The sequence below is a fragment of the Rattus norvegicus genome, chromosome 20 (assembly GCF_036323735.1).
Source record: "Rattus norvegicus strain BN/NHsdMcwi chromosome 20, GRCr8, whole genome shotgun sequence".
NCBI lineage: Eukaryota > Metazoa > Chordata > Mammalia > Rodentia > Muridae > Rattus > Rattus norvegicus.
In genome coordinates this window covers 45306687-45329631 of record NC_086038.1, presented here as the reverse complement: position 1 = coordinate 45329631, position 22945 = coordinate 45306687, and the positions used below count along the sequence as shown (strand labels likewise).

The window sequence follows — 22945 nt, the reverse complement described above, 5'->3', positions numbered from 1 at the left end:
ACAGAGGCAGCTGAGCTGGATGACCTAAAGCTCTTGGCAGTTTGAAAAATACTATTTATTATCGCAGAGCTAACCTCCTAAACCTCCAGAAGCCACCAACCAAAATGCCACCATGTTCATCCATGAACCCACTGTGGAAACTCCACTGAAAGCAGACAGATGCTACTGTACCTACTGTTTGCCCATGGTTACCTCCATGTAGTCACAGCTACTTGTGAAGGACTTCATGACACATAAAAACATGTGCACCCTAAGACAAACTGAAACGCTTAAGCACTCTGGCAGCTTTCACTTTCAGTTACCACGCATCTTTCAAACCATCGGTCACAAAAGGCAGCTTCTTGTTTTCAGTTAGTCTTGGAAATCCAACTCACATTGGACAAGTTTTCACAGATGATCCTATGCCACGGAATCAGGTTTTAATGAAAAGAATGTTTTAACAATATTCCTTTATCAGTCATAATTTAGTGTCCATAACTAGAAAGACACTATCATCAGACTTGTCACTGTAAAGTTTTATGCCCAACTGTTTTTGAAACAGGGTCTCTCTCATGTGCCCCAGGCTGCACAGACCTCATATATAGCCAACTACAGTCTTAGACGTCTGATCCTCCCGGCTCCACTTCCCAAGCACTGGCACTGTGCCAAGTCCAGTTTATCCAGTTTACCCTGTGTAGAGCCCAGAGCCTTCTGTATGCTAGGCAAGCCTTCTACCAACCAAGCTGTATCTCCAGCACAGTGCGAGACTTTTCACTACTAAAGAAAAGCCTTATGAACTAAAAAGCTAAGCTATCCTGGAGCAGGAAGCACAGGCCTGGTATTCCCAAGGCCCTATACTCGACCCCGCGAGGTAAATTTCAGCAGGTGAAGGCACCTGTCTGGTAGGGCCGGCAGGGCAATTGATTGGACCCTCAGAACTTACATGAGGTAGATGAGAGCCAAAAAGTTGTCTCCTGCCCTCCATGTGCATGCCACAGTCCACACATAATAGTTCTAATAAGTAAATTGTAGGTAATTAATTTTAAGCCTGATTTTTTTTTTGGCATTTATTTCCTTTGAATGCGTGTCACAGGTGTGGAAGTCCAAGGACAGTCTTGTGGAAATGGGTCTCTCCTCCCTCCATGTGGATCCCCAGGATCCAACTCGAGCCTCAAGCTTGGCAGCACACTCTCACTAGGTGGCCATCTTGAAAGTGCAAACCTGGGGCTGGGGATTTAGCTCAGTGGTAGAGCGCTTACCTAGGAAGCGCAAGGCCCTGGGTTCGGTCCCCAGCTCCGAAAAAAAAGAACCAAAAAAAAAAAAAAAAAAAAAAAAAAGAAAGTGCAAACCTGACTGCTTTTTATAGGGGATCATTATTTTTCCTTCCAAATGAAAAATTAATAAGTAACATTTTTATTAAGGGGAAAAACTTTGGGAAAAATAAGCCATGGTGCCATGTTGAACAGCAAAGAAATTGTATATAATAGTAAGATATTCCACAAGTCAAGGAAACTAGAAACAAGAATTTTTAATGGTTTCAACACAATGAAATGCTAAGTGTTTGAGGAAACATTTTTACCCTAATGAAACAGTATACAATGTACACAGGAATCAAAACACTACTAAGTACCACTGTGTATGAAAATCTTTACCCACCAATTAAATATAAAAAGGTGAAAAATTCAGACATTTCTAGCGTGCTATAAATTCACACCGCATGGTATAGCCTGTTCTGGATCTCATTTGAAAATCTCATTCTGAAGGAACAATCTGGAAGCTAGAACTGAGGCTAAGCAAAGGTTTTGTTCCTCAGAGTTATTTCTTCCAATGTTACTCTAAAGTTCTAACAAATTTTGTTTGTTAGTGCACATTTGTGTGTGTATAAATGCATATATGTATGTATATGTAATAGTGTTATACACGCTAGAGTTATTTCTCTCTAGCAGGCCTCATCTCTCTTGCTCCCTAAAATAGCATCAAGCACTACTCATTTTCCCGGAGCTTACCAAAATGTAAAAAGAGGGGACTGTAATTTAGAATGACCAGACAATAGAATCCTTTACCATCCAAATCTGTGTCACCTTTGAGAACTACCACTAAAACCTTTTGTTCTGTCAAATGGCTGATTAGTGATGAACATAAAACTAATCCCACTGCCAAATCACCAGAGACGCAAGTGTTAGTGTAAAGCCAGGAATCGTAACCAGACACTGATCCACAAAAATAAAGCCTATCATGGCTTGTTTTACGTGAGAACATGTGGTACAACGGTCTGACAAGATATTTTCATATTCTAGGCGGTTTTTGTTGGTTGGTTTTTGCTTTGGTTTGGTTTCGTTGAGACAGGGTTTCTCTGTGTAGCCTGTCTGGCCTGGAACTCAGACAACTGCCAGTGCTTGCCTAGCTCTAAATGTTTTGTTTGTTTTTTAATTCTACTTTGAAAATATAAAAACTGACCTTATGTATTCTACTTTACCGATTTCACTCAAAGAATAAGTGTATTTGAATCAATATCCTTATTATAGAGACATACTGAAAAATAAGTAGAAATAAGAAGTGTTTCTGTTGTAAACCCAGCCATTCTATGCAATTCAGAATCAGAACTGTTAATTTCTCTCAAAGTTTCAGGGCAAATAAAAACATAAGTGTAAAAACAAAGTTAGCACAGTCTCTGGGAGATAGGGAAAATCCAGACCAACAGTGTAACAACACTGTCCAATCAGAGCAGCGGATCTGCCTTCCCCGAACATCCTGTGTAGATTCCCACTGGAACACCAACTTAACCAGTAGAGTGGATATTCCAAAACCAAAGTGTAAGTCAAGTATAGTGCCTTACAGCGCCCGGTGTGCACTTGGGGACACGTGGTAATTAAAAGAAACAGCTCAGACAACTGAGTGGCCTGGCCTGTACAGTTCTACTGCAACAGCAATTAATCATCATCCTTGAAACCCACACACTACCTGTAGTTTTCCAGGTACATGTATGAAACACTTCATATGATTGTGTTCTGGTTTTCCTCTTATAAAATTAGCAAACGCACTGCTTGCTTTGATGCTGGAGCTCCTCACCAACTTTATCAAAGCACAGCCAAGAAGCACTTTCAATGAGGTGTGCTGATGCTCTGCTTTTCAAATGCTCCAGCAGTCACAGTCTCCCTTTTGTATAGTCTGACAGTTGCTTGAATCTTTTTCTAAGAGAAAGGAATTCCTTCCGGAATTGGGACAAGGTGACAAAACCCACCACTGCCAGGTCACAAGTTTGGTTCCACCTGTCCTGTTCTTACAAACTGGTCTGCCCTCTGGCCCGAGGGGTACATTCTCGATGCTTTATCCAACTTGTCCTTTACTGCTATAACAATCCAGAAAGACTTCCCAAGAGATTCCTATAGATCCCCTCAACTAGGAAAACGGTGGTCCAGGCCCAAGCCTGTCACTTCCGTTTTCTGTTCTTGGTGGTCTAGGTTCTCGATAAACCAAAGCTCACAGCCATTTGACAGAGGATGAGAACTGGAGAATATTAATACTCAAGATTTCTTCCTGAAGAAAAGAGAAATGGGCCGAGTGTGGTGGCATACGCCTTTTAATCACAGTACTTGAGAGGCAGAGGCAGGCGGATCTCTGAGTTGCAGGCTAACCAGGGTGCACAGAGAGAGACCCTATCTTATAAGGGCTGGGGAGGGGTTTACCTAAAATAATCACGAGGCAGGAAAGGTAACCAACCAGAGAGCACTTGAAGTTTGTAATATAGAGCTAATCTCTCTCCAGGGTCCACCTTCAGAGTGCTGAATTCAAAATATTAAAGTGTGGGAATCGGGAGCAGGATCGGGAAGTCCCCAGGTAAACACCAGGGATGTAGGCTGGGTTGGCAACGTCGAGGAAGTCAGACCAGAGGGGCCAGTCAGGACCCCAAGCGCAGGGCCACCAGACGGGAGGCGCCCCCGCGAGCTTTCAAACCGCCGCCCCGGGAAGGCGCTGCGCCGATTGGAAGTTCCACCACGACCGTCACCAGCACAGGGCCAAACCGGTAACTCTTCAGCCAAGCCCTCGAGAGTCCCCCCGGGACCAGACCCCTAAACTCCACCTCCAAGCGCGGTCTCCACCGGGTCCCGCCGCCCGCTGTTAAGCTCGCAACAGTGACTCCAGGCGGGACCGACGCCCCCGACGGGGCTACGCTGTGCGACTTGGAGGGGCGCGACCGGCCAGCGGGGGGCGGCAGCACCAGTGCCTCCGAGTTGGCCCCAGGACGTCGCTCTGCGACCCACGCCGCCTCTTCCCGTGGGCTCCGACCCACCCAGCCCTCCGGGTCTCAGCAGTGGAGGAGACCGGACGAGCCCACTCCCCGCCCGCGCTCTTACCCATCTTTCCGCCTCGCCTTGTAGACGTGCCCGTAGGTGCCGCGTCCCACTTTGCACCCTTCGTACTCAAACAGATCCTCCACCCGCTCCCGCTCCGCCGCCAGCTTCGCCTTGAAATCATAATCCATTGTCTGCTTCCCCCATAGAGAAACCGGGACGCGGGGGCCGCCGCCACTCAGTCCCTCCTCCGCCGCCGCCGCTCCACTTCTCGAACAGCCGTCGCTCGGGCGCGCGCGCGCCGCCCGCCGCTCCGCGGTCTGCCTTCAGCAAGGGACTCCTCGGCGGCCGCGGCAGCCACCTCCTCCGCCTCCTCCTCCTCCGCGGCGGCGGCGGCGGCTCCCGCAGGCACCCACAGTCCCGCCTCCTCCCTTCATTTCCTTGTTTTGGAACCTGGTGGGCCGCGCCGCGGCTTTCTCGAACTCATTAACGAACCAAACGGCCCGCCCCGACGTCGCGAGCGCTCCTGGGAAGTGTAGTTCAAGAGGCCTGGTGAGTTGTGCTACCCCCTCGAGCGCGAAGAATACAATTCCCAGAGTTCATTGAGTCTTTTCGGCCTCGCCTCCACAAGGCGTGTACGCCTGCGCACTGCCGCCGCCCCACCCCCTCAGGTAGCGCGCGACTCCCTGTTCCTGTAAACTGTAGCGCAAAGTTGCAGCGGGCTTTTTGCGAGCCTGTGGGAGCTGGCGGGAAGGAAGCGTTTGTTGAGCCGGGAAGAAGCAACCTGGCTCTGACAATCCTTGGGCTAGAAGAGCGGCAAGCAGCTCATGAGAGCCTTGCTCAGGAGCTCATTCCGTCGCACCCGGAGCTTAGGACTGAGGTTTAGACAGTTGTACTACACATTGTTTGTTTTCTTGGGCAATTGATCCTCTTGTTGCCCCGCCCCTTGCCTCGTCTTATTGGCAGAGACTGAAGAGTGGCGTCCTCTTTGGTGCCTGGGTATCCTCCGGCTTTGGCTTTTGTCCCGCTCTTGATTGGTAATTGGATGTGCTCGGTTCTTCCTGATAGGTTAATCTTGTTTCTTTACGATGCAAAAACCCTATTTCAAAACCTGAACATTCAGCGGTTTCTCAGCTCTTGCTAGGAGAACCGTGTAACTTCTAGGGCCCACAGCCAATCATCTTTTTCTTGGCGCTGTAGTCGGGTTTTATCCTAGCATATGCGGGTGCGGTAGCCGAGCTTTAACCATCTGTCTGAGAACAATTAAAGCGCCTGGAAGATTGCAAAAATGCAGCGTTTTAGAAACAATCATTTTTGCTGGCTTGTAAAGCGTTTTTTACAGTCTGTGCGTAATGGCAAGGCTCACCTAGGGGCTTTAGGTATTTATCTTACTCATGATGTTCATTCGTTATGGTGTCTGAAGCTCGGAACCCGTCACCTCAAAGTAGGACTGTAAAAGCCTGGAAAGTGCCTTGCTAAAAATGTGTCCCTCTGCACACTGATTGCTTTTAAACGAAAAGAATTGATATCCATCTGACACGCACGTTTCAGCTCCCCTCCACTACCTAAAATAAAAGGCAGCATTTTTGTAACAAGGTTAAATTTATAAGGGAAATTTGATAAGGTATCTGTGTCAGAAAGGCAGCTTAGCTATTCGTAGACAACCTTGCCCGGGAGGCCATCTAAAAGAATCGACTTATTATTCCCTCTTCATTTCCTTCCCTCTCTCTTCATTTATCTCTGCTACCTACTAAAATTTCCAATTCTTGTTCCTTTCTGTATGTCTTGAGCTTTAATCATCTAGCTTTTCGACTTCATCGTGTAGGACTCCCATGCATACTAGACCAGGCATGGTGGCACACACTTGTAGTCCCTGCTGCTCTTAGCAGAGTCAAGGAGAATCTCTTGAACCCAGGACTTTGGAGCCAGCCTAGATAGTGCCACTAATCCGGTTTGTGCCGATTTAACTTGCAGAACAAGTAACTTAGAAGGATAGAGGGAAGTTATTTTTCCCTCCCCTATAATGAATGGCATGTCTCATACATCAAATGCTCAGACACAAATGTAAACATGGTTACTGCTAGGATAGGATTCAGATGTAACATTGAGTAGGATAACAAAAGAGGTAATGGTCAATTCCTCCTGAAGCAAAAAGGAGAGTAAACAATATTTTTTTTAAGTGTAATACATTCACTGCTGGGTTTTCAGAAACTTGTAAAACTGGATTGAGGCTGTTCCTTTTCCTACCACAGCCCTTTCTGGATTACTTCTTAAATCTTGAAAGTCAAGATTTTATTTCAGTCAAGAATCCGAGTTGCAGGGTTGGGGATTTAGCTCAGTGGTAGAGCACTTGCCTAGCAAGCTCAAGCCCCTGGGTTCCGTCCCCAGCTCCGGGGGGGGGGGGGGGGGGGGGGGGGGAATCTGAGTTACTGCTGGGACTCTAGATCACTCAGTGTAGTACTTGTGTAGCATGTGTAGCATGCACAAACGTGTGGCTTCAATCTTAAGCACCACATAAACTCAGGCATAAAAACATGCCCTCCTGTAACCCCAACACTAGAGGTGGAGGCAGGAGGATCAGAAATTCAAGATCATCCTCATCTACAAAGAGAGAGGCTGGGTGGAGAGATGGTTCAGCGGTTAAGAGCACTGACTGTTCTTCCAGAGGTCCTGAGTTCAAATCCCAGCAACTGCATGGTGGCTCACAACCATCTGTAACGGGGATCTGATGCCCTCTTCTGGTGTGTCTGAAGACAGCTACAGTGTACTCACATACATAAAATAAATAAAATCTTTAAAAAAGAGAGAGAGAGAGAGGCGAGGGAAAGAGAAGGGAGTCTTGGGAAGAGACGGAGAGAATCTAAGTTTGCAAGCACATTTAAAGTGGAACTCTCAGTGGTGGTGCCTGCAGTCCTAGGTTAGCACTGGGAGGCAGAATTCAATACTTAATAACTTAATAAATAAATAATAAGGCACAAAGCACAGTGGTGAAATCGACAGGATGACTGTTAGACTAGGTGGGCAGCCTTCATGAAGGAAGAAGTCAGGAAGCAGAGCACATAAGCCAGTAAGCTGTCAGGCAGAACAGCCTGACACACACCACCCCACCCCACCCCCGCCCCGTCACAACATGATACATTATGAGAAAGCAGCCAGTTCGATTACTGCAAGGTTAAGCTAGAGAGAAGGAATGGATAAGACAAGACAAATAAGGTGTCAAATGACGAGTCCGCATGCCTGTTCCCTTTGTTTTATTTTTCTATAAGAAGTCATTAAAAACTGTGTCAGGGATTGGGGATTTAGCTCAGTGGGCCCTGGGTTCGGTCCCCAGCTCTGAAAAAAACAAAAGAAAAAAAAAACTGTGTCAGTCTGTTTCGGGGTCACACTTTGTAACCCATCAAACTTGGCATCTGCCTGCCTCAGCCTTCCAAGCTCTGCAGTCACAAGTATGTGCCACCACAACGTTTATCAAACACATCTGAGCTCAGGAGAAATGCAATCAGTCCACGTGTTTAAAAAATCTTTCTGACAATATTGTTCAGGAGACATTAAAAGGAAAGTACCATTGAAGGAGCTACTGGTTACAAACAAACAACCCACAGAATAACAGTGTTCGTTATGAGGGAGAGGCAAGTGTTGGGAAATGTTGAGAGTCAAATTGAGGATCTGAAGGCTGATCAAAATCTCCCTGAACCCAAATCCTGTGGCAGGGAGAGCTAAACCTTCAGAGGGGCAGACACGCCTGGGAAGCCAGAAGAGACTACACTCTGCCCACATTTCTGACTCCAGAGGAAAACACCTAACGCCATCTGGGACCCTGGTGCACGGGGGCCAGGGAAAAGGTGGTGCAGGCCCTCTGATTGCCGCCCTCATGGAGAGCTCAAAAGCAGCCACCCAAGAGCCACTTCAGCCACAGGACCACAGGTAAGACCAACTTTTCTGCTCCAAGCGACCTGCCTGGTGTACTCAGGACACAGGCCCACAGGAACAGCTGAAGACCAGTAGACAGGAAAGACTACACGCCCGAAAACAGAACACTCTGTTCCCATAACTGGCTGAAAGAAAACAGGAAAACAGGTCTACAGCACTCCTGACACACAGGCTTATAGGACAGTCTAGCCACTGTCAGAAATAGCAGAACAAGGTAACACCAGAGACAATCTGATGACGAGAGGCAAGCGCAGGAACCCAAGCAACAGAAACCAAGACTACATGGCATCATCGGAACCCAATACTCCCACCAAAGCAAACACTGAATATCCAAACACACCAGAAAAGCAAGATCTAATTTAAAATCACATTTGATCATGATGATGGAGGACTTCAAGAAAGACATGAAGAACTCCCTTAGAGAAACACAGGAAAACATAAATAAACAAGTAGAAGCCTATAGAGAGGAATCACAAAAATCCCTGAAAGAATTCCAGGAAAACACAAACAGGTGAAGGAATTAAAAATGGAAATAGAAGCAATCAAGAAAGAACACATGGAAACAACCCTGGATATAGAAAACCAAAGGAAGAGACAAGGAGCCGTAGATACGAGCATCACCAACAGAATACAAGAGATAGAAGAGAGAATCTCAGGAGCAGAAGATTCCATAGAAATCATCGACACAACTGTCAAAGATAATGTAAAACGGAAAAAGCTACTGGTCCAAAACATACAGGAAATCCAGGACTCAATGAGAAGATCAAACCTGAGGATAATAGGTATAGAAGAGAGTGAAGACTCCCAGCTCAAAGGACCAGTAAATATCTTCAACAAAATCATAGAAGAAAACTTCCCTAACGTAAAGAAGGAGATACCCATAAGCATACAAGAAGCCTACAGAACTCCAAATAGATTGGACCAGAAAAGAAACTCCTCCCATCACATAATAGTCAAAACACCAAATGCACAAAACAAAGAAAGAATATTAAAAGCAGTAAGGGGAAAAGGTCAAGTAACATATAAAGGCAGACCTATAAGAATCACACCAGACTTCCCACCAGAGACTATGAAAGCCAGAAGATCCTGGACAGATGTCATACAGACCCTAAGAGAACACAAATGCCATCTCAGATTACTGTATCCTGCAAAACTCTCAATTGATATAGATGGAGAAACCAAGATATTCCATGACAAAAACAAATTTACACAATATCTTTCTACAAATCCAGCCCTACAAAGGATAATAAATGGTAAAGTCCAACATAAGGAGGCAAGCTACACCCTAGAAGAAGCAAGAAAGTAATCGTCTTGGCAACAAAACAAAGAGAAGAAAAGCACACAAACATAACCTCACATCCAAATATGAATATAACAGGAAGCAACAATCGTTATTCCTTAATATCTCTCAACATCAATCAACTCAACTCCCCAATAAAAAGACATAGATTAACAAACTAGATAAACAATGGGGACCCTGCATTCTGCTGCCTACAGGAAACACACCTCAGAGACAAAGACAGACACTACCTCAGAGTGAAAGGCTGGAAAACAACTTTTCAAGCAAATGGTCTGAAGAAGCAAACTGGAGTAGCCATTCTAATATCGAATAAAATCAATTTGCAACTAAGAGTCATCAAAAAAGATAAGGAAGGACACTTCATATTCATCAAAGGAAAAATCCACCAAGATGAACTCTCAATCCTAAATATCTATGCTCCAAATACAAGTGCACCTACATACATAAAAGAAACATTATTAAAGCTCAAAGCACACATTGCACCTCACACAATAATAGCAGGAGATTTCAACACCCCACTCTCATCAATGGACAGATCATGGAAACAGAAATTAAACATAGACATAGACAGACTAAGAGAAGTCATGAACCAAATGGACTTAACAGATTTATAGAACATTCTATCCTAAAACAAAAGGATATACCTTCTGCTCACCACCTCATGGTACTTTCTCCAAAATAGACCATATAATAGGTCATAAAACAGGCCTCAATAGATACAGGAAGATAGAAATAATCCCATGTGTCCTATCAGACCACCACAGGCTAAAGCTGGTCTTCAACAACAATAAGGGAAGAACGCCCACATATACATGGAAGTTGAACAATGCTCTATTCAATGATAACCTGGTCAAAGAAGAAATAAAGAAAAAAATTAAAGGCTTCTTAGAATTTAATGAAAATGAAGGTACAACATACCCAAACTTATGGGACACAATGAAAGCTGTGCTAAGAGGAAAACTCATAGCTCTGAGTGCCTGCAGAAAGAAACAGGAGAGAGCATATATCAGCAGCTTGACAGCACACCGAAAAACTCTAGAACAAAAAGAAGCAAATACACCCAGGAGGAGTAGAAGGAAGGAAATAATCAAACTCAGAACTGAAATCAACCAAGTAGAAACAAAAAGGACCATACAAAGAGTCAACAGAACCAAAAGCTGGTTCTTTGAGAAAGTCAACAAGATAGATAAACCCTTAGCCAGACTAATGAGAGGACACAGAGAGTATGTCCAAATTAACAAAATCAGAAATGAAAAGGGAGACATAACTACAGAATCAGAGGAAATTCAAAAAATCATCAGATCCTACTACAAAAGCCTATATTCAACAAAACTTGAAAATCTGCAGGAAATGGACAATTTCCTAGACAGATACCAGGTACCGAAGTTAAATCAGGAACAGATAAACCAGTTAAACAACCCCATAACTCCTAAGGAAATAGAAACAGTCATTAAAGGTCTCCCAACCAAAAAGAGCCCAGGTCCAGACGGGTTTAGTGCAGAATTCTATCAGACCTTCATAGAAAACCTCATACCAATATTATCCAAACTATTCCACAAAATTGAAACAGATGGATCACTACCGAATACCTTCTATGAAGCCACAATTACTCTTATACCTAAACCACACGAACACCCAACAAAGAAAGAGAACTTCAGATCAATTTCCCTTATGAATATCGACGCAAAATACTCAATAAAATTCTGGCAAACCGAATCCAAGAGCACATCAAAACAATCATCCATCATGGTCAAGTAGGCTTCATCCCAGGCATGCAGGGGTGGTTTAATATACGGAAAACCATCAACATAATCCATTATATAAACAAACTGAAAGAACAAAACCACATGATCATTTCATTAGATGCTGAGAAAGCATTTTGACAAAATTCAACACCCCTTCATGATAAAAGTCCTGGAAAGAATAGGAATTCAAGGCCCATACCTAAACATAGTAAAAGCCATATACAGCAAACCAGTTGCTAACATTAAACTAAATGGAGAGAAACTTGAAGCAATCCCACTAAAATCAGTGACTAGACAAGGCTGCCCACTCTCACCCTACTTATTCAATATAGTTCTTGAAGTTCTAGCCAGAGCAATCAGACAACAAAAGGAGATCAAGGGCATACAGATTGGAAAAGAAGAAGTCAAAATATCACTATTTGCAGACGATATGATAGTATATTTAAGCGATCCCAAAAGTTCCACCAGAGAACTACTAAACCTGATAAACAACTTCAGGAAAGTGGCTGGGTATAAAATTAACTCAAATAAATCAGTAGCCTTCCTCTACACAAAAGATAAACAAGCCAAGAAAGAAATTAGGAAAACGACACCCTTCATAATAGCCCCAAATAATATAAAATACCTCAGTGTGACATTAACCAAGCAAATAAAAGATCTGTATGATAAGAACTTCAAGCCTCTGAAGAAAGAAATTGAAGAAGACCTCAGAAGATGGAAAGATCTCCCATGCTCATGGATTGGCAGAATTAATATAGTAAAAATGGTCATTTTACCAAAAGCGATCTACAGATTCAATGCAATCCCCACCAAAATACCAATCCAATTCTTCAGAGAGTTAGACAGAACAATTTGCAAATTCATCTGGAATAACAAAAAACCCAGAATAGCTAAAATTATCCTCAACAATGAAAGGACTTCTGGGGGAATCACTATTCTGAACTCAAGCAGTATTACAGAGCAATAGTGATAAAAACTGCATGGTATTGGTACAGAGACAGACAGATAGACCAGTGGAATAGAATTGAAGACCCAGAAATGATCCCACACACCTATGGTCACTTGATTTTTAACAAAGGAGCCAAAACCATCCAATGGAAAAAAGATAGCATTTTCAGCAAATGGTTATCGATCCATGCTTATCACTCTGTACAAAGCTTAAGTCCAAGTGGATCAAGGACCTTCAAATCAAACCAGATACACTCAAACTAATAGAAGAAAAAGTGGGGAAGCATCTTGAACACATGGGCACTGGAGAAAATTTCCTGAACAAAACACCAACGCCTTATGCTCTAAGATCAAGAATCGACAAATGGGATCTCATAAAACTGCAAAGCAGGGGTTGGGGATTTAGCTCAGTGGTAGAGCGCTTGCCTAGGAAGCGCAAGGCCCTGGGTTCGGTCCCCAGCTCCGAAAAAAAGAAAAGAAAAAAAATGGGGTTCAGAGCTAAACAAAGAATTCACAGCCGAGGAATGCCGAATGGCTGAGAAACACCTAAAGAAATATTCAACATCTTTAGTCATAGGGGAAATGCAAATCAAAACAACCCTGAGATTTCATCTCACATCAGTGAGAATGGCTAAGATCAAAAACTCAGGTGACAGCAAATGCTGGCGAGGATGTGGAGAAAGAGGAACACTCCTCCATTGTTGGTGGGATTGCAGACTGGTAAAACCATTCTGGAAATCAGTCTGGAGGTTCCTCAGAAAATTGGACATTGAACTACCTGAGGACCCATCTATACCTCTCTTGGGCATATACCCAAAAGATGCCCCAACATATAACAAAGACATATGCTCCACTATGTTCATAGCAGCCTTATAATAGCCAGAAGCTGGAAAGAACCCAGATGCCCTTCAACAGAGTAATGGATACAGAAAATGTGGTACATCTACACAATGGAATATTACTCAGCTATCAAAAACAATGACTTTATGAAATTCATAGGCAAATGGATGGAACTGGAAAATATCACCCTGAGTGAGGTAACCCAATCACAGAAAAACACACCTGGTATGCACTCATTGATAAGTGGATATTAGCCCAAATGCTCGAATTACCCTAGATGAACAGAACACATGAAAGTCAAGAAGGATGACCAAAATGCAAATGTTTCACTCCTTCTTTAAAAGGGTTACAAGAATACCCTTGGGAGGGAATAAAGAGGCAAAGTTTAGAACAGAGGCAGAAGGAACACCCGGTTCAGAGCCTGCCCCACATGTGGCCCATACATATACAGCCACCCAATTAGACAAGATGGACGAAGCAAAGAAGTGCAGACCGACAGGAACCGCATGTAGATCTCTCCTGAGAGACACAGCCAGAATACAGCAAATACATAGGCAAATGCCATCATTAAACCACTGAACTGAGAACGGGACCCTCATTGAAGGAATCTTAGAAAGGACTGAAAGAGCTTGAAGGGGCTTGAGACCCCATATGAACAACAATGCCAACAACCAGAGCTTCCAGGGACTAAGCCACTACCCAAAGACTATACATGGACTGACCCTGGGCTCCAACCTCATAGGTAGCAATGAATATCCTAGTAAGATCACCAGTGGAAGGGGAAGCCCTTGGTCCTGCCAAGACTGAACCCCCAGTGAATGTGATTGTTGGGGGGACAGCGGTAATAGGGGATTATGGGGAGGGGAACACCCATAGAGAAGGGAAGGGGAGGGATTAGGGGGATGTTGGCCGGGAAACCGGGAAGGGGGATAACAATTGAAATGTAAATAAGAAATACTCAAGTTAATAAAGATGAAAAAAAATTAAACAGAGCCCAGTGGTTAATTAAATGTATAGCCCGTGGAAAGGGGATGTCCCCACATGGCCTCAACATTTAGAACTTCACCAATGAGATAGAACACCAATGAGATGAGAAACTTGGACAAACTAGGAATACTGGACTGGAAGCAAGACTTGAGAGAACAAGTATAAATTTGGTTCTAGCCAAATTTAGAACATGCTAGCAAGGAATAAAAGAGATATAGTTCTTCTTTTCCAATAAGAAGATCAGGCTAGGGCTGGAGAGGTGGCTCAATGGTTAAGAGCATTGATTGTTCTTCCACAGGTCCTAAGTTCAAATCCCAGCAACCACATGGTGCTCACAACCATCTGTAATGAGATCTGATGCCCTCTTCTGGTGTGTCTGAAGACAGCTACAGAGTACTCATATATAATAAATCCATCTTTTTAAAAAAAATACAGATTTAGGAACCATACACTGTGTAATGCTGGAATCTCGCCTCTACCCTTCCAGAGATGTTAATTCCCACAACTCTTTTTTTTTTTTCTTTTCTTTTTTTCTTTTTTCTTTTTTTTTTTTTCTCGGAGCTGGGGCCGAACCCAGGGCCTTGCGCTTGCTAGGCAAGTGCTCTACCACTGAGCTAAATCCCCAGCCCCCCCACAACTCTTGATACCAAACTGACTACATGTTAAATATGTTCATCTCCATTTCAAGACTCTGCTTCCATAGAAGTCAACTGGCCGTACTAATATGTCCTGCAAGGTGATGTAATAGAGGTTACTTTTTTAATCATAGGTATAAGAAGGAAAGGCCTAGAAACAACAGAACTATTCTCTGACCCTTTCTGTGAACAACACCTGGCACTGATGACATTTCCATCTGAGTATTACTACGTGGTCTTTTAAAAACTTTACTATGTTAGTTATGTGTTTGCGTGTCTGTGTGAGTGGATGGCATTGTGTGAGCACAGGCATGTGCAGTACAAATGTAAAGGTCTGATAATGACGATAAGACTTGATTCTTTCCTTCTACCATTCCGATCCTAGGGATGGGATTCAGGCTGTCAGGCTTGTGAAAATACTCCTCTCCCATTTCCTTCTGTACGAAGCCCCACGTACTGAGCTATGTGTCTACACTGAAGCCATACTTTTCATAAGTCATACCAAGAACAACTATAAAATCTCGGATACCAAGGATACTAAGGCAAGCCCCTTTCTGTAGACGCAAAGGTTCCACTGAGGGCTCACTAAAGACTCTGCTAATGATCATCAATTGGCTGAATCAAGAGATACCTGGGAGATGAGTAAAGCACCCTCCATGTGTGTCTGTGTAGGCATCTCCAGGACAGTCGACATGCCACACACCAGCTGAGGGAAGAGGACCCTTCCTGAATGCGGGTGGCACTGACAGGCCAGGAGCCTGAAGGGAGCAAAAGGGTGGGATAAGGAAGTGAACGTAAGCTCCACTCCTCCTGAGATGGTGCACCCACTGCTGCCCTTGGCACGGACTTCAGACTCCATCTTCTCTACCCCCCTCCACTGTACAGAGAGCTTCCAAGGCCCTCAGCCTCATAGTAGGACTGCATCACTGGTTCATAGTAGGCATACCATCACTGGTTCCACTTGTTCTGAGGTTTCTGTCTCCTTGGACTAAGTGGCTACTGGCTCACCAGCATGCAGACAGTCATGGTTATACTCTTCATACTAATCATATGAGCTAACCTAGTAAATCATATGTGTGATGTATGTTTGTGTACATGTCTATATGGGTACACATGTATGTATATATGTGTGTGCACATGTATGTGTGTGTGCACATGTGTGTATATGTGTGTGCACATGCATATGTATGTGCACATGTGTGTATATATGTGTGTGCACGTGTATGTATGTGTGTGCACATGCATGTATATGTGTATGTGCACATGTATATGTGTGCACATATACATGTGTGTGCACATGTATTTGTACACCCACACAGTTCTACACCTGTCAGAAGGTAACTCCAAAACAGATTTTTAAAGACTTATTTATTTTTTATCTATATGAGTACACTGTAGCTGTCTTCAGACACACCAGAAGAGGGCATCAGTTCTCATTACAGATGGACGTGAGTCACCATGTGGTTGCTGGGAATTGAACTTAGGACCTCTGGAAGAGCAGTGAGAGCTCTTAACCGCTGAGCCATCTCTCCAGCCCCCTCTAAAACAGATTTTTATGTCAAAAGTAATTTAGTAGATTTGTGGATACAGAGACCCACAGCCAAACATTGGCTGGAGCCCAGGGACTTGATAACATTCGTATGAAGATCTTCTTTTCAAATAAGGTTACAGTTTCCGATGGAGTCACCACCGAATCCTACCAGATCTTAGAGGAGGGAATTGATGCCGATGCTCATTGAAATAGAGTGGAAGAGAACACTGCCAGGCTCACTGTGTGACGTCAGCATCACCAGTGCCAGATAGGGACCTAAGAGAAAAAAGGGAAGTGCAGACCAGGGGTAGAGTGAGCGGTAGTAGCTCAAAGGCTTTTCTCAAAGAAGACCCAGGTTTAAGTATGCGGCTCACAGCGAGCCATGACTCCAGTTTTAGGGGGTTCAATGCCCTCCTATGGCTTCTGGGGGCACCAGGCACACATGGTGTACATACATCCAAACAAAACACTGGTACACATAAAATAAATCTAAAAGACACCAAAGCTGGGCAGTGGTAGCACACGCCTTTAAATCCCAGCACTCGGGAGGCCTGATCTACAGAGCAAGTTCCAGAACAACCAGGGATACACAGGGAAACTCTGTCTCACAAACAAAAAGCCACATACATACTGCTCTTGCAAAGGACCTATGTTTGGTACCCAGCACCCACATCTCTCAGAATGACCTATAACTTCAGGTGCAGGGGTCTGACACTGTCTTCTGACCTCTACAGATAACCTGTACCCATCTGCACATACCCATACACCATAACAGACAGATAGAAATACACATAGCGCTGGGCCTTGTGGGCCGGGCAGCCATTTTGGGAAGAGCTTTGTTATGGTTGTGGGCTAGTCACCTCTGCTGGTCGGAGAAGCTGGGGACGCGTCCTTAGACGCCGAGAGTTGTCCTTGACCGTAGCCCCGCCGCTGCCGGATTTGCAGACTCAAGTGGCCTTTTTAATGTTTGTGTAATGATGGAGATGGACCCAAATTAGAAAGTGATTTCTTCAATAAAGCAATAGAAGATTCTTCATATCACTTCTGGAAGCACAGTTCAGTTTTTGGGAAAGAGGAGAACAAGTGAAATACAGAAAATTAATAAGAAGAAAACCTCATTTTGGAATTCTCTTTCTCCTTGACCCTTACGTTTTCTACTTATAATTTTGCTTTGAATGTATAAATAGTAAAGACCAAAGAAATAGGATATATATTTAGGAGCTTTATACCAAGACATTTGCCTTGAAAGCTGCTATTCTGTGGCAGGAAAAATATATCAAGTTTCTGTTGGATTCCTTTTACAAAAAACAAAACAAGACTACTTATATCTTTAGATTTTGAAGGTTAAAACCAATGAAAGCATTTATCTGCACACTGCTTTAAGCAGTTGTGTATGATAATGAGATTTCTGTTTTAAAAGCTTTTGTTGTGGATATTGTGCCACTGGAACTGGTTGTGCAGAAGCTCTATCCCAGTGCTTTACTATACAGTTTTGACCTGTCACCCTGATGACATTTCCTGTTCACACCTGAGACCACTTGTCTTTTTAGCCATGACCTTGTTATGAACAGTGTTTGCACTCCCTGTGCAGATGTCCATGTTTTGCCTATTTAAGCAACATTATAGTGCCATTACTCAAGGAAGTTGAATGAGGTGAACATAGACATAGCTTTTCCCCCTTTCCCCCCTTTTTTAAATGTAACAAATAACTTTTAATGTTCCCCTTCCCCCTTCCCCTTCCCCTTCCCCCTGTGGAAAAGTGTTGGGAACTAGGTATTGAGGATGAGCGATTGAGAGGATTCAGAGGGTGGGCCACACAGAGCTGGGCTTCTTTGTGCTTCATCACAAGGCGTGCTGCTGCCCAGGCTATTTTAGACCCTTTTTACAAGAAAACCTCGTGGAAGATACAGGTGGCAACTTGGATACAGGACCACAGAGGTGACACTCTGAGGATCCTGGCCATGAGGTTGGATGCCTCAACTTGCTGAAAAGACACTGGACCTAAATGGCGCAGCATGACTTTGTTCCTGCTTGGCTAAATTTTTCAACGCCACAGTCAGCTAAGTCATCTACAGCCACCTTTGACAAACACGGAGAGCACCTATCCCGTGGAGAAGGTAGATTTGGAATAAGCCGTCGTAGACATAATTCCTCTGATGGCTTTTTTAACAATGGACCTCTGCGGACTACAGGAGATTCTTGGCACCAGCCCTCCCTATTCCGCCATGATTCTGTTGACTCTGGTGTCTCTAAGGGAGCGTATGCCGGAACCACAGGGAATCTGTCTGGTTGGCATGGCTCTTCCCGAGGTCATGATGGCATGAGCCAACGTGGTGGAGGTAGTACAGGAAACCACCGACACTGGAATGGCAGCTTCCATTCCCGGAAAGGCTATGCCTTTCAAGAAAAAACACCAACTGAAATTAGGGAAGAGAAAAAAGAGGATAAAGTAGAAAAGTTGCAGTTTGAAGAGGAAGACTTCCCTTCTTTGAATCCAGAAGCTGGCAAACAGAATCAGCCATGCAGACCTATTGGGACCCCTTCTGGAGTGTGGGAAAATCCACCTAGTGCCAAGCAACCCTCAAAGATGCTAGTCATCAAAAAAATTTCCAAAGAGGATCCTGCTGCTGCCTTTTCCGCTGCATTTACCTCAGGATCCCACCATGCAAATGGGAACAAAGTGTCAACCATGGTCCCGAGTGTTTATAAGAACTTGGTTCCCAAGCCTGCACCACCTCCCTCTAAGCCCAACGCATGGAAAGCTAACAGAATGGAACACAAACCTGGATCACTTTCCTCCAGCCGGGAGGCTGCTTTGACCAATCCAGTTTCTGTTACTAAACCAGTGGTACTAGCTGCTGGTGTAGTTCTCAACGCTCCCAAAGAGAGTCCCTCCAGTACTACCCCTCCGATAGAGATCAGCTCCTCTCGCCTGACCAAATTGACCCGACGAACCACAGACAGGAAGAGCGAGTTCCTGAAGACTCTGAAGGATGAGCGCAATGAAGACTGCTCCCAAAGTAGAGACTGTGACAAGCTGGAGGGGCTAAGATTGGAGGGCAGCCACACACCTGAACCAAAGGAAAATGGAGAACAAGGTTGTCTTCAGAACGGGCTTTCTCTACCCATGGTAGAGGAGAGGGAGGTCCTGTCACACTCTCTAGAAGCAGAGCACAGGTTATTGAAAGCAATGGGGTGGCAGGAGTATCCTGAAAATGATGAGAGTTGCCTCCCACTCACAGAGGATGAACTCAAGGAGTTTCACACGAGAACAGAACAGCTACGAAGGAACGGGTTTGTAAAGAATGGCTTCTTACAAGGCCGTAGTTCCAGCCTGTTCTCCCCATGGAGAAGCACTTGCATTGCAGAGTGTGAGGACTCAGACACGGAAACAAGCAGCAGCGAGACGTCAGACGACGACGCCTGGAAGTAGAAGTAGAAATGCTCGCAGCTGCCCTGCCCCGCTGAGCTCGGCCTTGTGTTAGAGAATATAAAGTTCTTTCCTTTCTTCTGTTGTTGAATACTTCGTGCACAAGGGAAATAGTCATATCCCAAAGACAGAGCCATTGTCCTGCTTAGCTTTTGTTGTTCTTCCCTGTTATCTGCTCAGTAGACATTTGTGTGGTGGGAATTTTTAAGCACACACAGTACCTGTTGGGCTGTGCACAAGTGGGAGCTGTGCAGGCAAAGATGCAGGGAGGGGCGCTGCGCTGCTCAACAGCTTCTGCTCCCAGCCCTGGGCACCCAGCCTGTGCTCACACAATCATTGTCAATGACAAAGTGACTATTGAAGTTATAATTGTATTAAATTAATGCTAATAATTTGGATATTTTATTTTATTTTTGGCTGCTGGGTAACTTAGCCCTTAACCAAGCATATGTGGTTGTTTTTGTTTGGGTTTTTTTTTTTCCTTTTTTTTGGGTACAGCTGTAAAATATTTGGATATAGGAAATGTTATTCTTGCAGCCTTGATATTCAGGGTGGATTGTAAAATATGAATTTTTGTGAGATTCAAAGATTAAGATTATTTTGATAACATTATTTACAGATTTAAAAGATGTGGTTACCACAAGTCTGTTGAGGGGAAAAACTACTGCATAAAATAACTAACGTGGAATAAATATTTTGCATCAGTTTGAAAAAATAAAAATAAAAAAAAAAGAAATACACATAGCTAAAAACAACAAAAAATTAATCTTATTTAATTAGGGTTTTTTTTTTTTTTGGCAGACAGATCAAAGGAATTTTACCCTTTCAAATACACAATAAACATAAGGGACTTCCAAACAGTAATGCCATAAGCTGATCAATCCCTGTATCAAGGTGTCAGTTACTTCAGAGAGTTGAAGGTATTGTTGGCTAAATCTCTCCGAAATTAAACTCCTCAAAAAGGCAGCATGCCTACATAGGAACCTTGCCTGTCTCTTTGACATAATCTTTCCAGGAAGACAGACCAAAAGCTCCCAAGTCTGCTGTTGCCCAGTCACCCTGGCACTCCAAAAGCCTTCTCCCCAGTTCTGGGTGTTTTAGCTCCAAATGGGCAGGTGTTGTTCCCTGACACTGGATTACAGCCCACTCTGTAGTTTAAACAAGCACACATAGCCCCCAACTCATAGCACCCCCAGAGGTAACAAGCCATAATCTCGTTCCTGCAAAGAACATGAAAGGTCTGATCTAAAATCAAATCACTGTGCTCACTTGGCCCAGACAGAGAACTCACAATGGAAACATACCTTGACAATGTTATTCAAGTCCAATGGCACGCCTGCCCAGCCTCCAGTGGTCCAGTCGCGAGGGGAAATGAGCTGTAAATCCTTCCATCAGGTTCACTGCGTGTGTGGACAGAAGCAGTAAGTAAACTCGGGGTGGCCTGATCATTCTTACAAGTTTAGTCATCACAACTTAATAAGCTACGTGGAGGTCAAGTTTGAGCAGAGACAAGAGATTTCTTTTAGGACAGTCTTATGTAGGTCAGGGAAATTTTTCGAGTTTTGGTTTTCATTTATTTTCTGAACTAGGGTCTGTCTGAGAGCAGGCCAGCCCTGAATTTATGTAGCTTGATTTTGAACTCCTGAGCCTCCCGACTCACCCGGCAAGTGCTAGAATTACAGGCTTGTAGCACCACACCCAGCTACAAAGACTGGCATTTTCTTTGTGTGTGGAAGTGAGGGAAGATAATGATTACTTGTGTGGTGAGGTGCAACTGTATTAATACATGTTGAAATGCTTAGTCTCCCCTTAGTGTAAATATCTATAAATTTACAAGGCCTTCATATTATGAGACTACTTCTGTTACAAAGCTTTTCCTGCACAAACATGAACCAACTTCTACTTACCCCAGATAAGGGACTGATGACAGGCCAAAGAAACAATTTGGCACACTAAAAAGTTTACTGGGGTACCTTACAGGAGCGTGGTAATTCAAAGGCAGCTGTGACCCCGGCCTGGGTGCTGACTCACGGAAGCTAAAATCCTGGAGCTCTCTGACTGTGAAAGCAGCTCAACAGATCAGGGAGTCCCCTCTCCCTAGCAGTTGCTACTGCTTACATAAGCTTAGAGAGGAAGGAGCCTTGTGAACTCTGATAAGTTTCAGGGATTTCCTGAGACCTATGAGTTGTTCACATCCTGACTCTATTTTTTAATGATTTATTTTTATTCTATGTACATTGGTGTTTTGCTTGCCTGTATGTGTGTGTGACGGTATAACTCCTGGAATTGGAGTTATAGACAGTTGTGAACTGCCATGTGGGTGCTGGGAATTGAACCCAGGTCCCTTGGAAGATCAGCCAGTGCTCTTAACACTAAGCCATTTTTCTCCAGTCCCCAGATCCTGAATCTTTTTTTTTTTTTTGTCACACATCTGCCTTTATTGTAAACAGCAGGTGGGACATGTAGCAATGGTAAATAATTTACAAAAGCAGAGACTTGGTGAGCTGCCTGGTGGGTGTCCTTGGAGACTCATACATAGACGCCAACCCAGAGCGGGAGGAAGAGGACTCCAAAGCCCATGAAGAGTGAGGCCTCCAAGGAAATGAGGAGCTCTTTGTAAATATTGACGTGTACTTGGTAGAGGTGACCTCATAAACGAAGAACCAGGCAGTGAAGAATGTGCCGATGGCCAGAAGTACCAGTCAGGTGAGGAAAGACGGCCGGGTTCATTGGACTGGTATACCTACTCATGGCCTCGAGCTCCATTTTGCCCCACACAGGATAAACCACCGATCTGCCACCAGAAGAATACCAGATCCTGAATCTTTTTTTTTTTCTTTTTTCTTTTTTCTTTTTTTCGGAGCTGAGGACTGAACCCAGTGCCTTGCGCTTGCTAGGCAAACGCTCTACCACTGAGCTAAGTCCCCAACCCCCAGATCCTGAATCTTAATAAACCTGTTTAATCAGGAGGAAATTGCTACACAGATTCTAAACTATAGACTACCAGAAAAGGCTTTTACATCAAGTCTTTACATCAAGACTGGAGAGATGGCTCAGCGGTTAAGAGTACCGACTGCTCTTCCAGAGGTCCAGAGTTCAATTCCCAGCAACTACGTGGTGGCTCCCAACCATCTGTAATGGGATCTGATGCCCTCTTCTGGTGCGTTTGAAGACAGTGTACTCACGGACATGAAATAGAAGAGCTAACATCATACTTTGATAACTGTTATAGACATCGGTGTTCACTATATTTGTTTCTACCTACTAGTGTAATGCTTCGAAACAGTAGGCGAGAATCTGAAATCAAGGCGCACCTAGAATCACACTC

At 44.1% G+C, this 22945-nt stretch overlaps 2 protein-coding genes and 2 pseudogenes across 4 annotated transcripts in view; 2 read left to right on the top strand and 2 right to left on the bottom strand.

The window, feature by feature from the left end:
• Cdk19 (cyclin-dependent kinase 19) overlaps positions 1–4721 on the bottom strand; it is a 140211-nt gene extending 135490 nt beyond the window's left edge. Inside the window, exon 1 of one of the 3 annotated variants that reach the window (NM_001107634.1) lies at positions 4335–4721. In NM_001107634.1, the coding sequence (NP_001101104.1) occupies positions 4335–4462 (128 nt within the window). In that variant the 5' untranslated portion in view covers positions 4463–4721. The remainder of the gene's footprint in view (positions 1–4334) is intronic. The other 2 variants (XM_008772985.4, XM_017601657.3) reach the window with 2 other exon arrangements.
• Amd1 (adenosylmethionine decarboxylase 1) overlaps positions 4693–22945 on the top strand; it is a 74651-nt gene continuing 56398 nt past the window's right edge. Inside the window, exon 1 of the mRNA XM_063279557.1 lies at positions 4693–4823. The gene's annotated coding sequence lies outside the window, so the exon portion shown is untranslated. The remainder of the gene's footprint in view (positions 4824–22945) is intronic.
• LOC100361476 (vasculin-like protein 1-like) lies at positions 17841–20323 on the top strand (annotated as a pseudogene).
• Tmem258-ps3 (transmembrane protein 258, pseudogene 3) lies at positions 21935–22642 on the bottom strand (annotated as a pseudogene).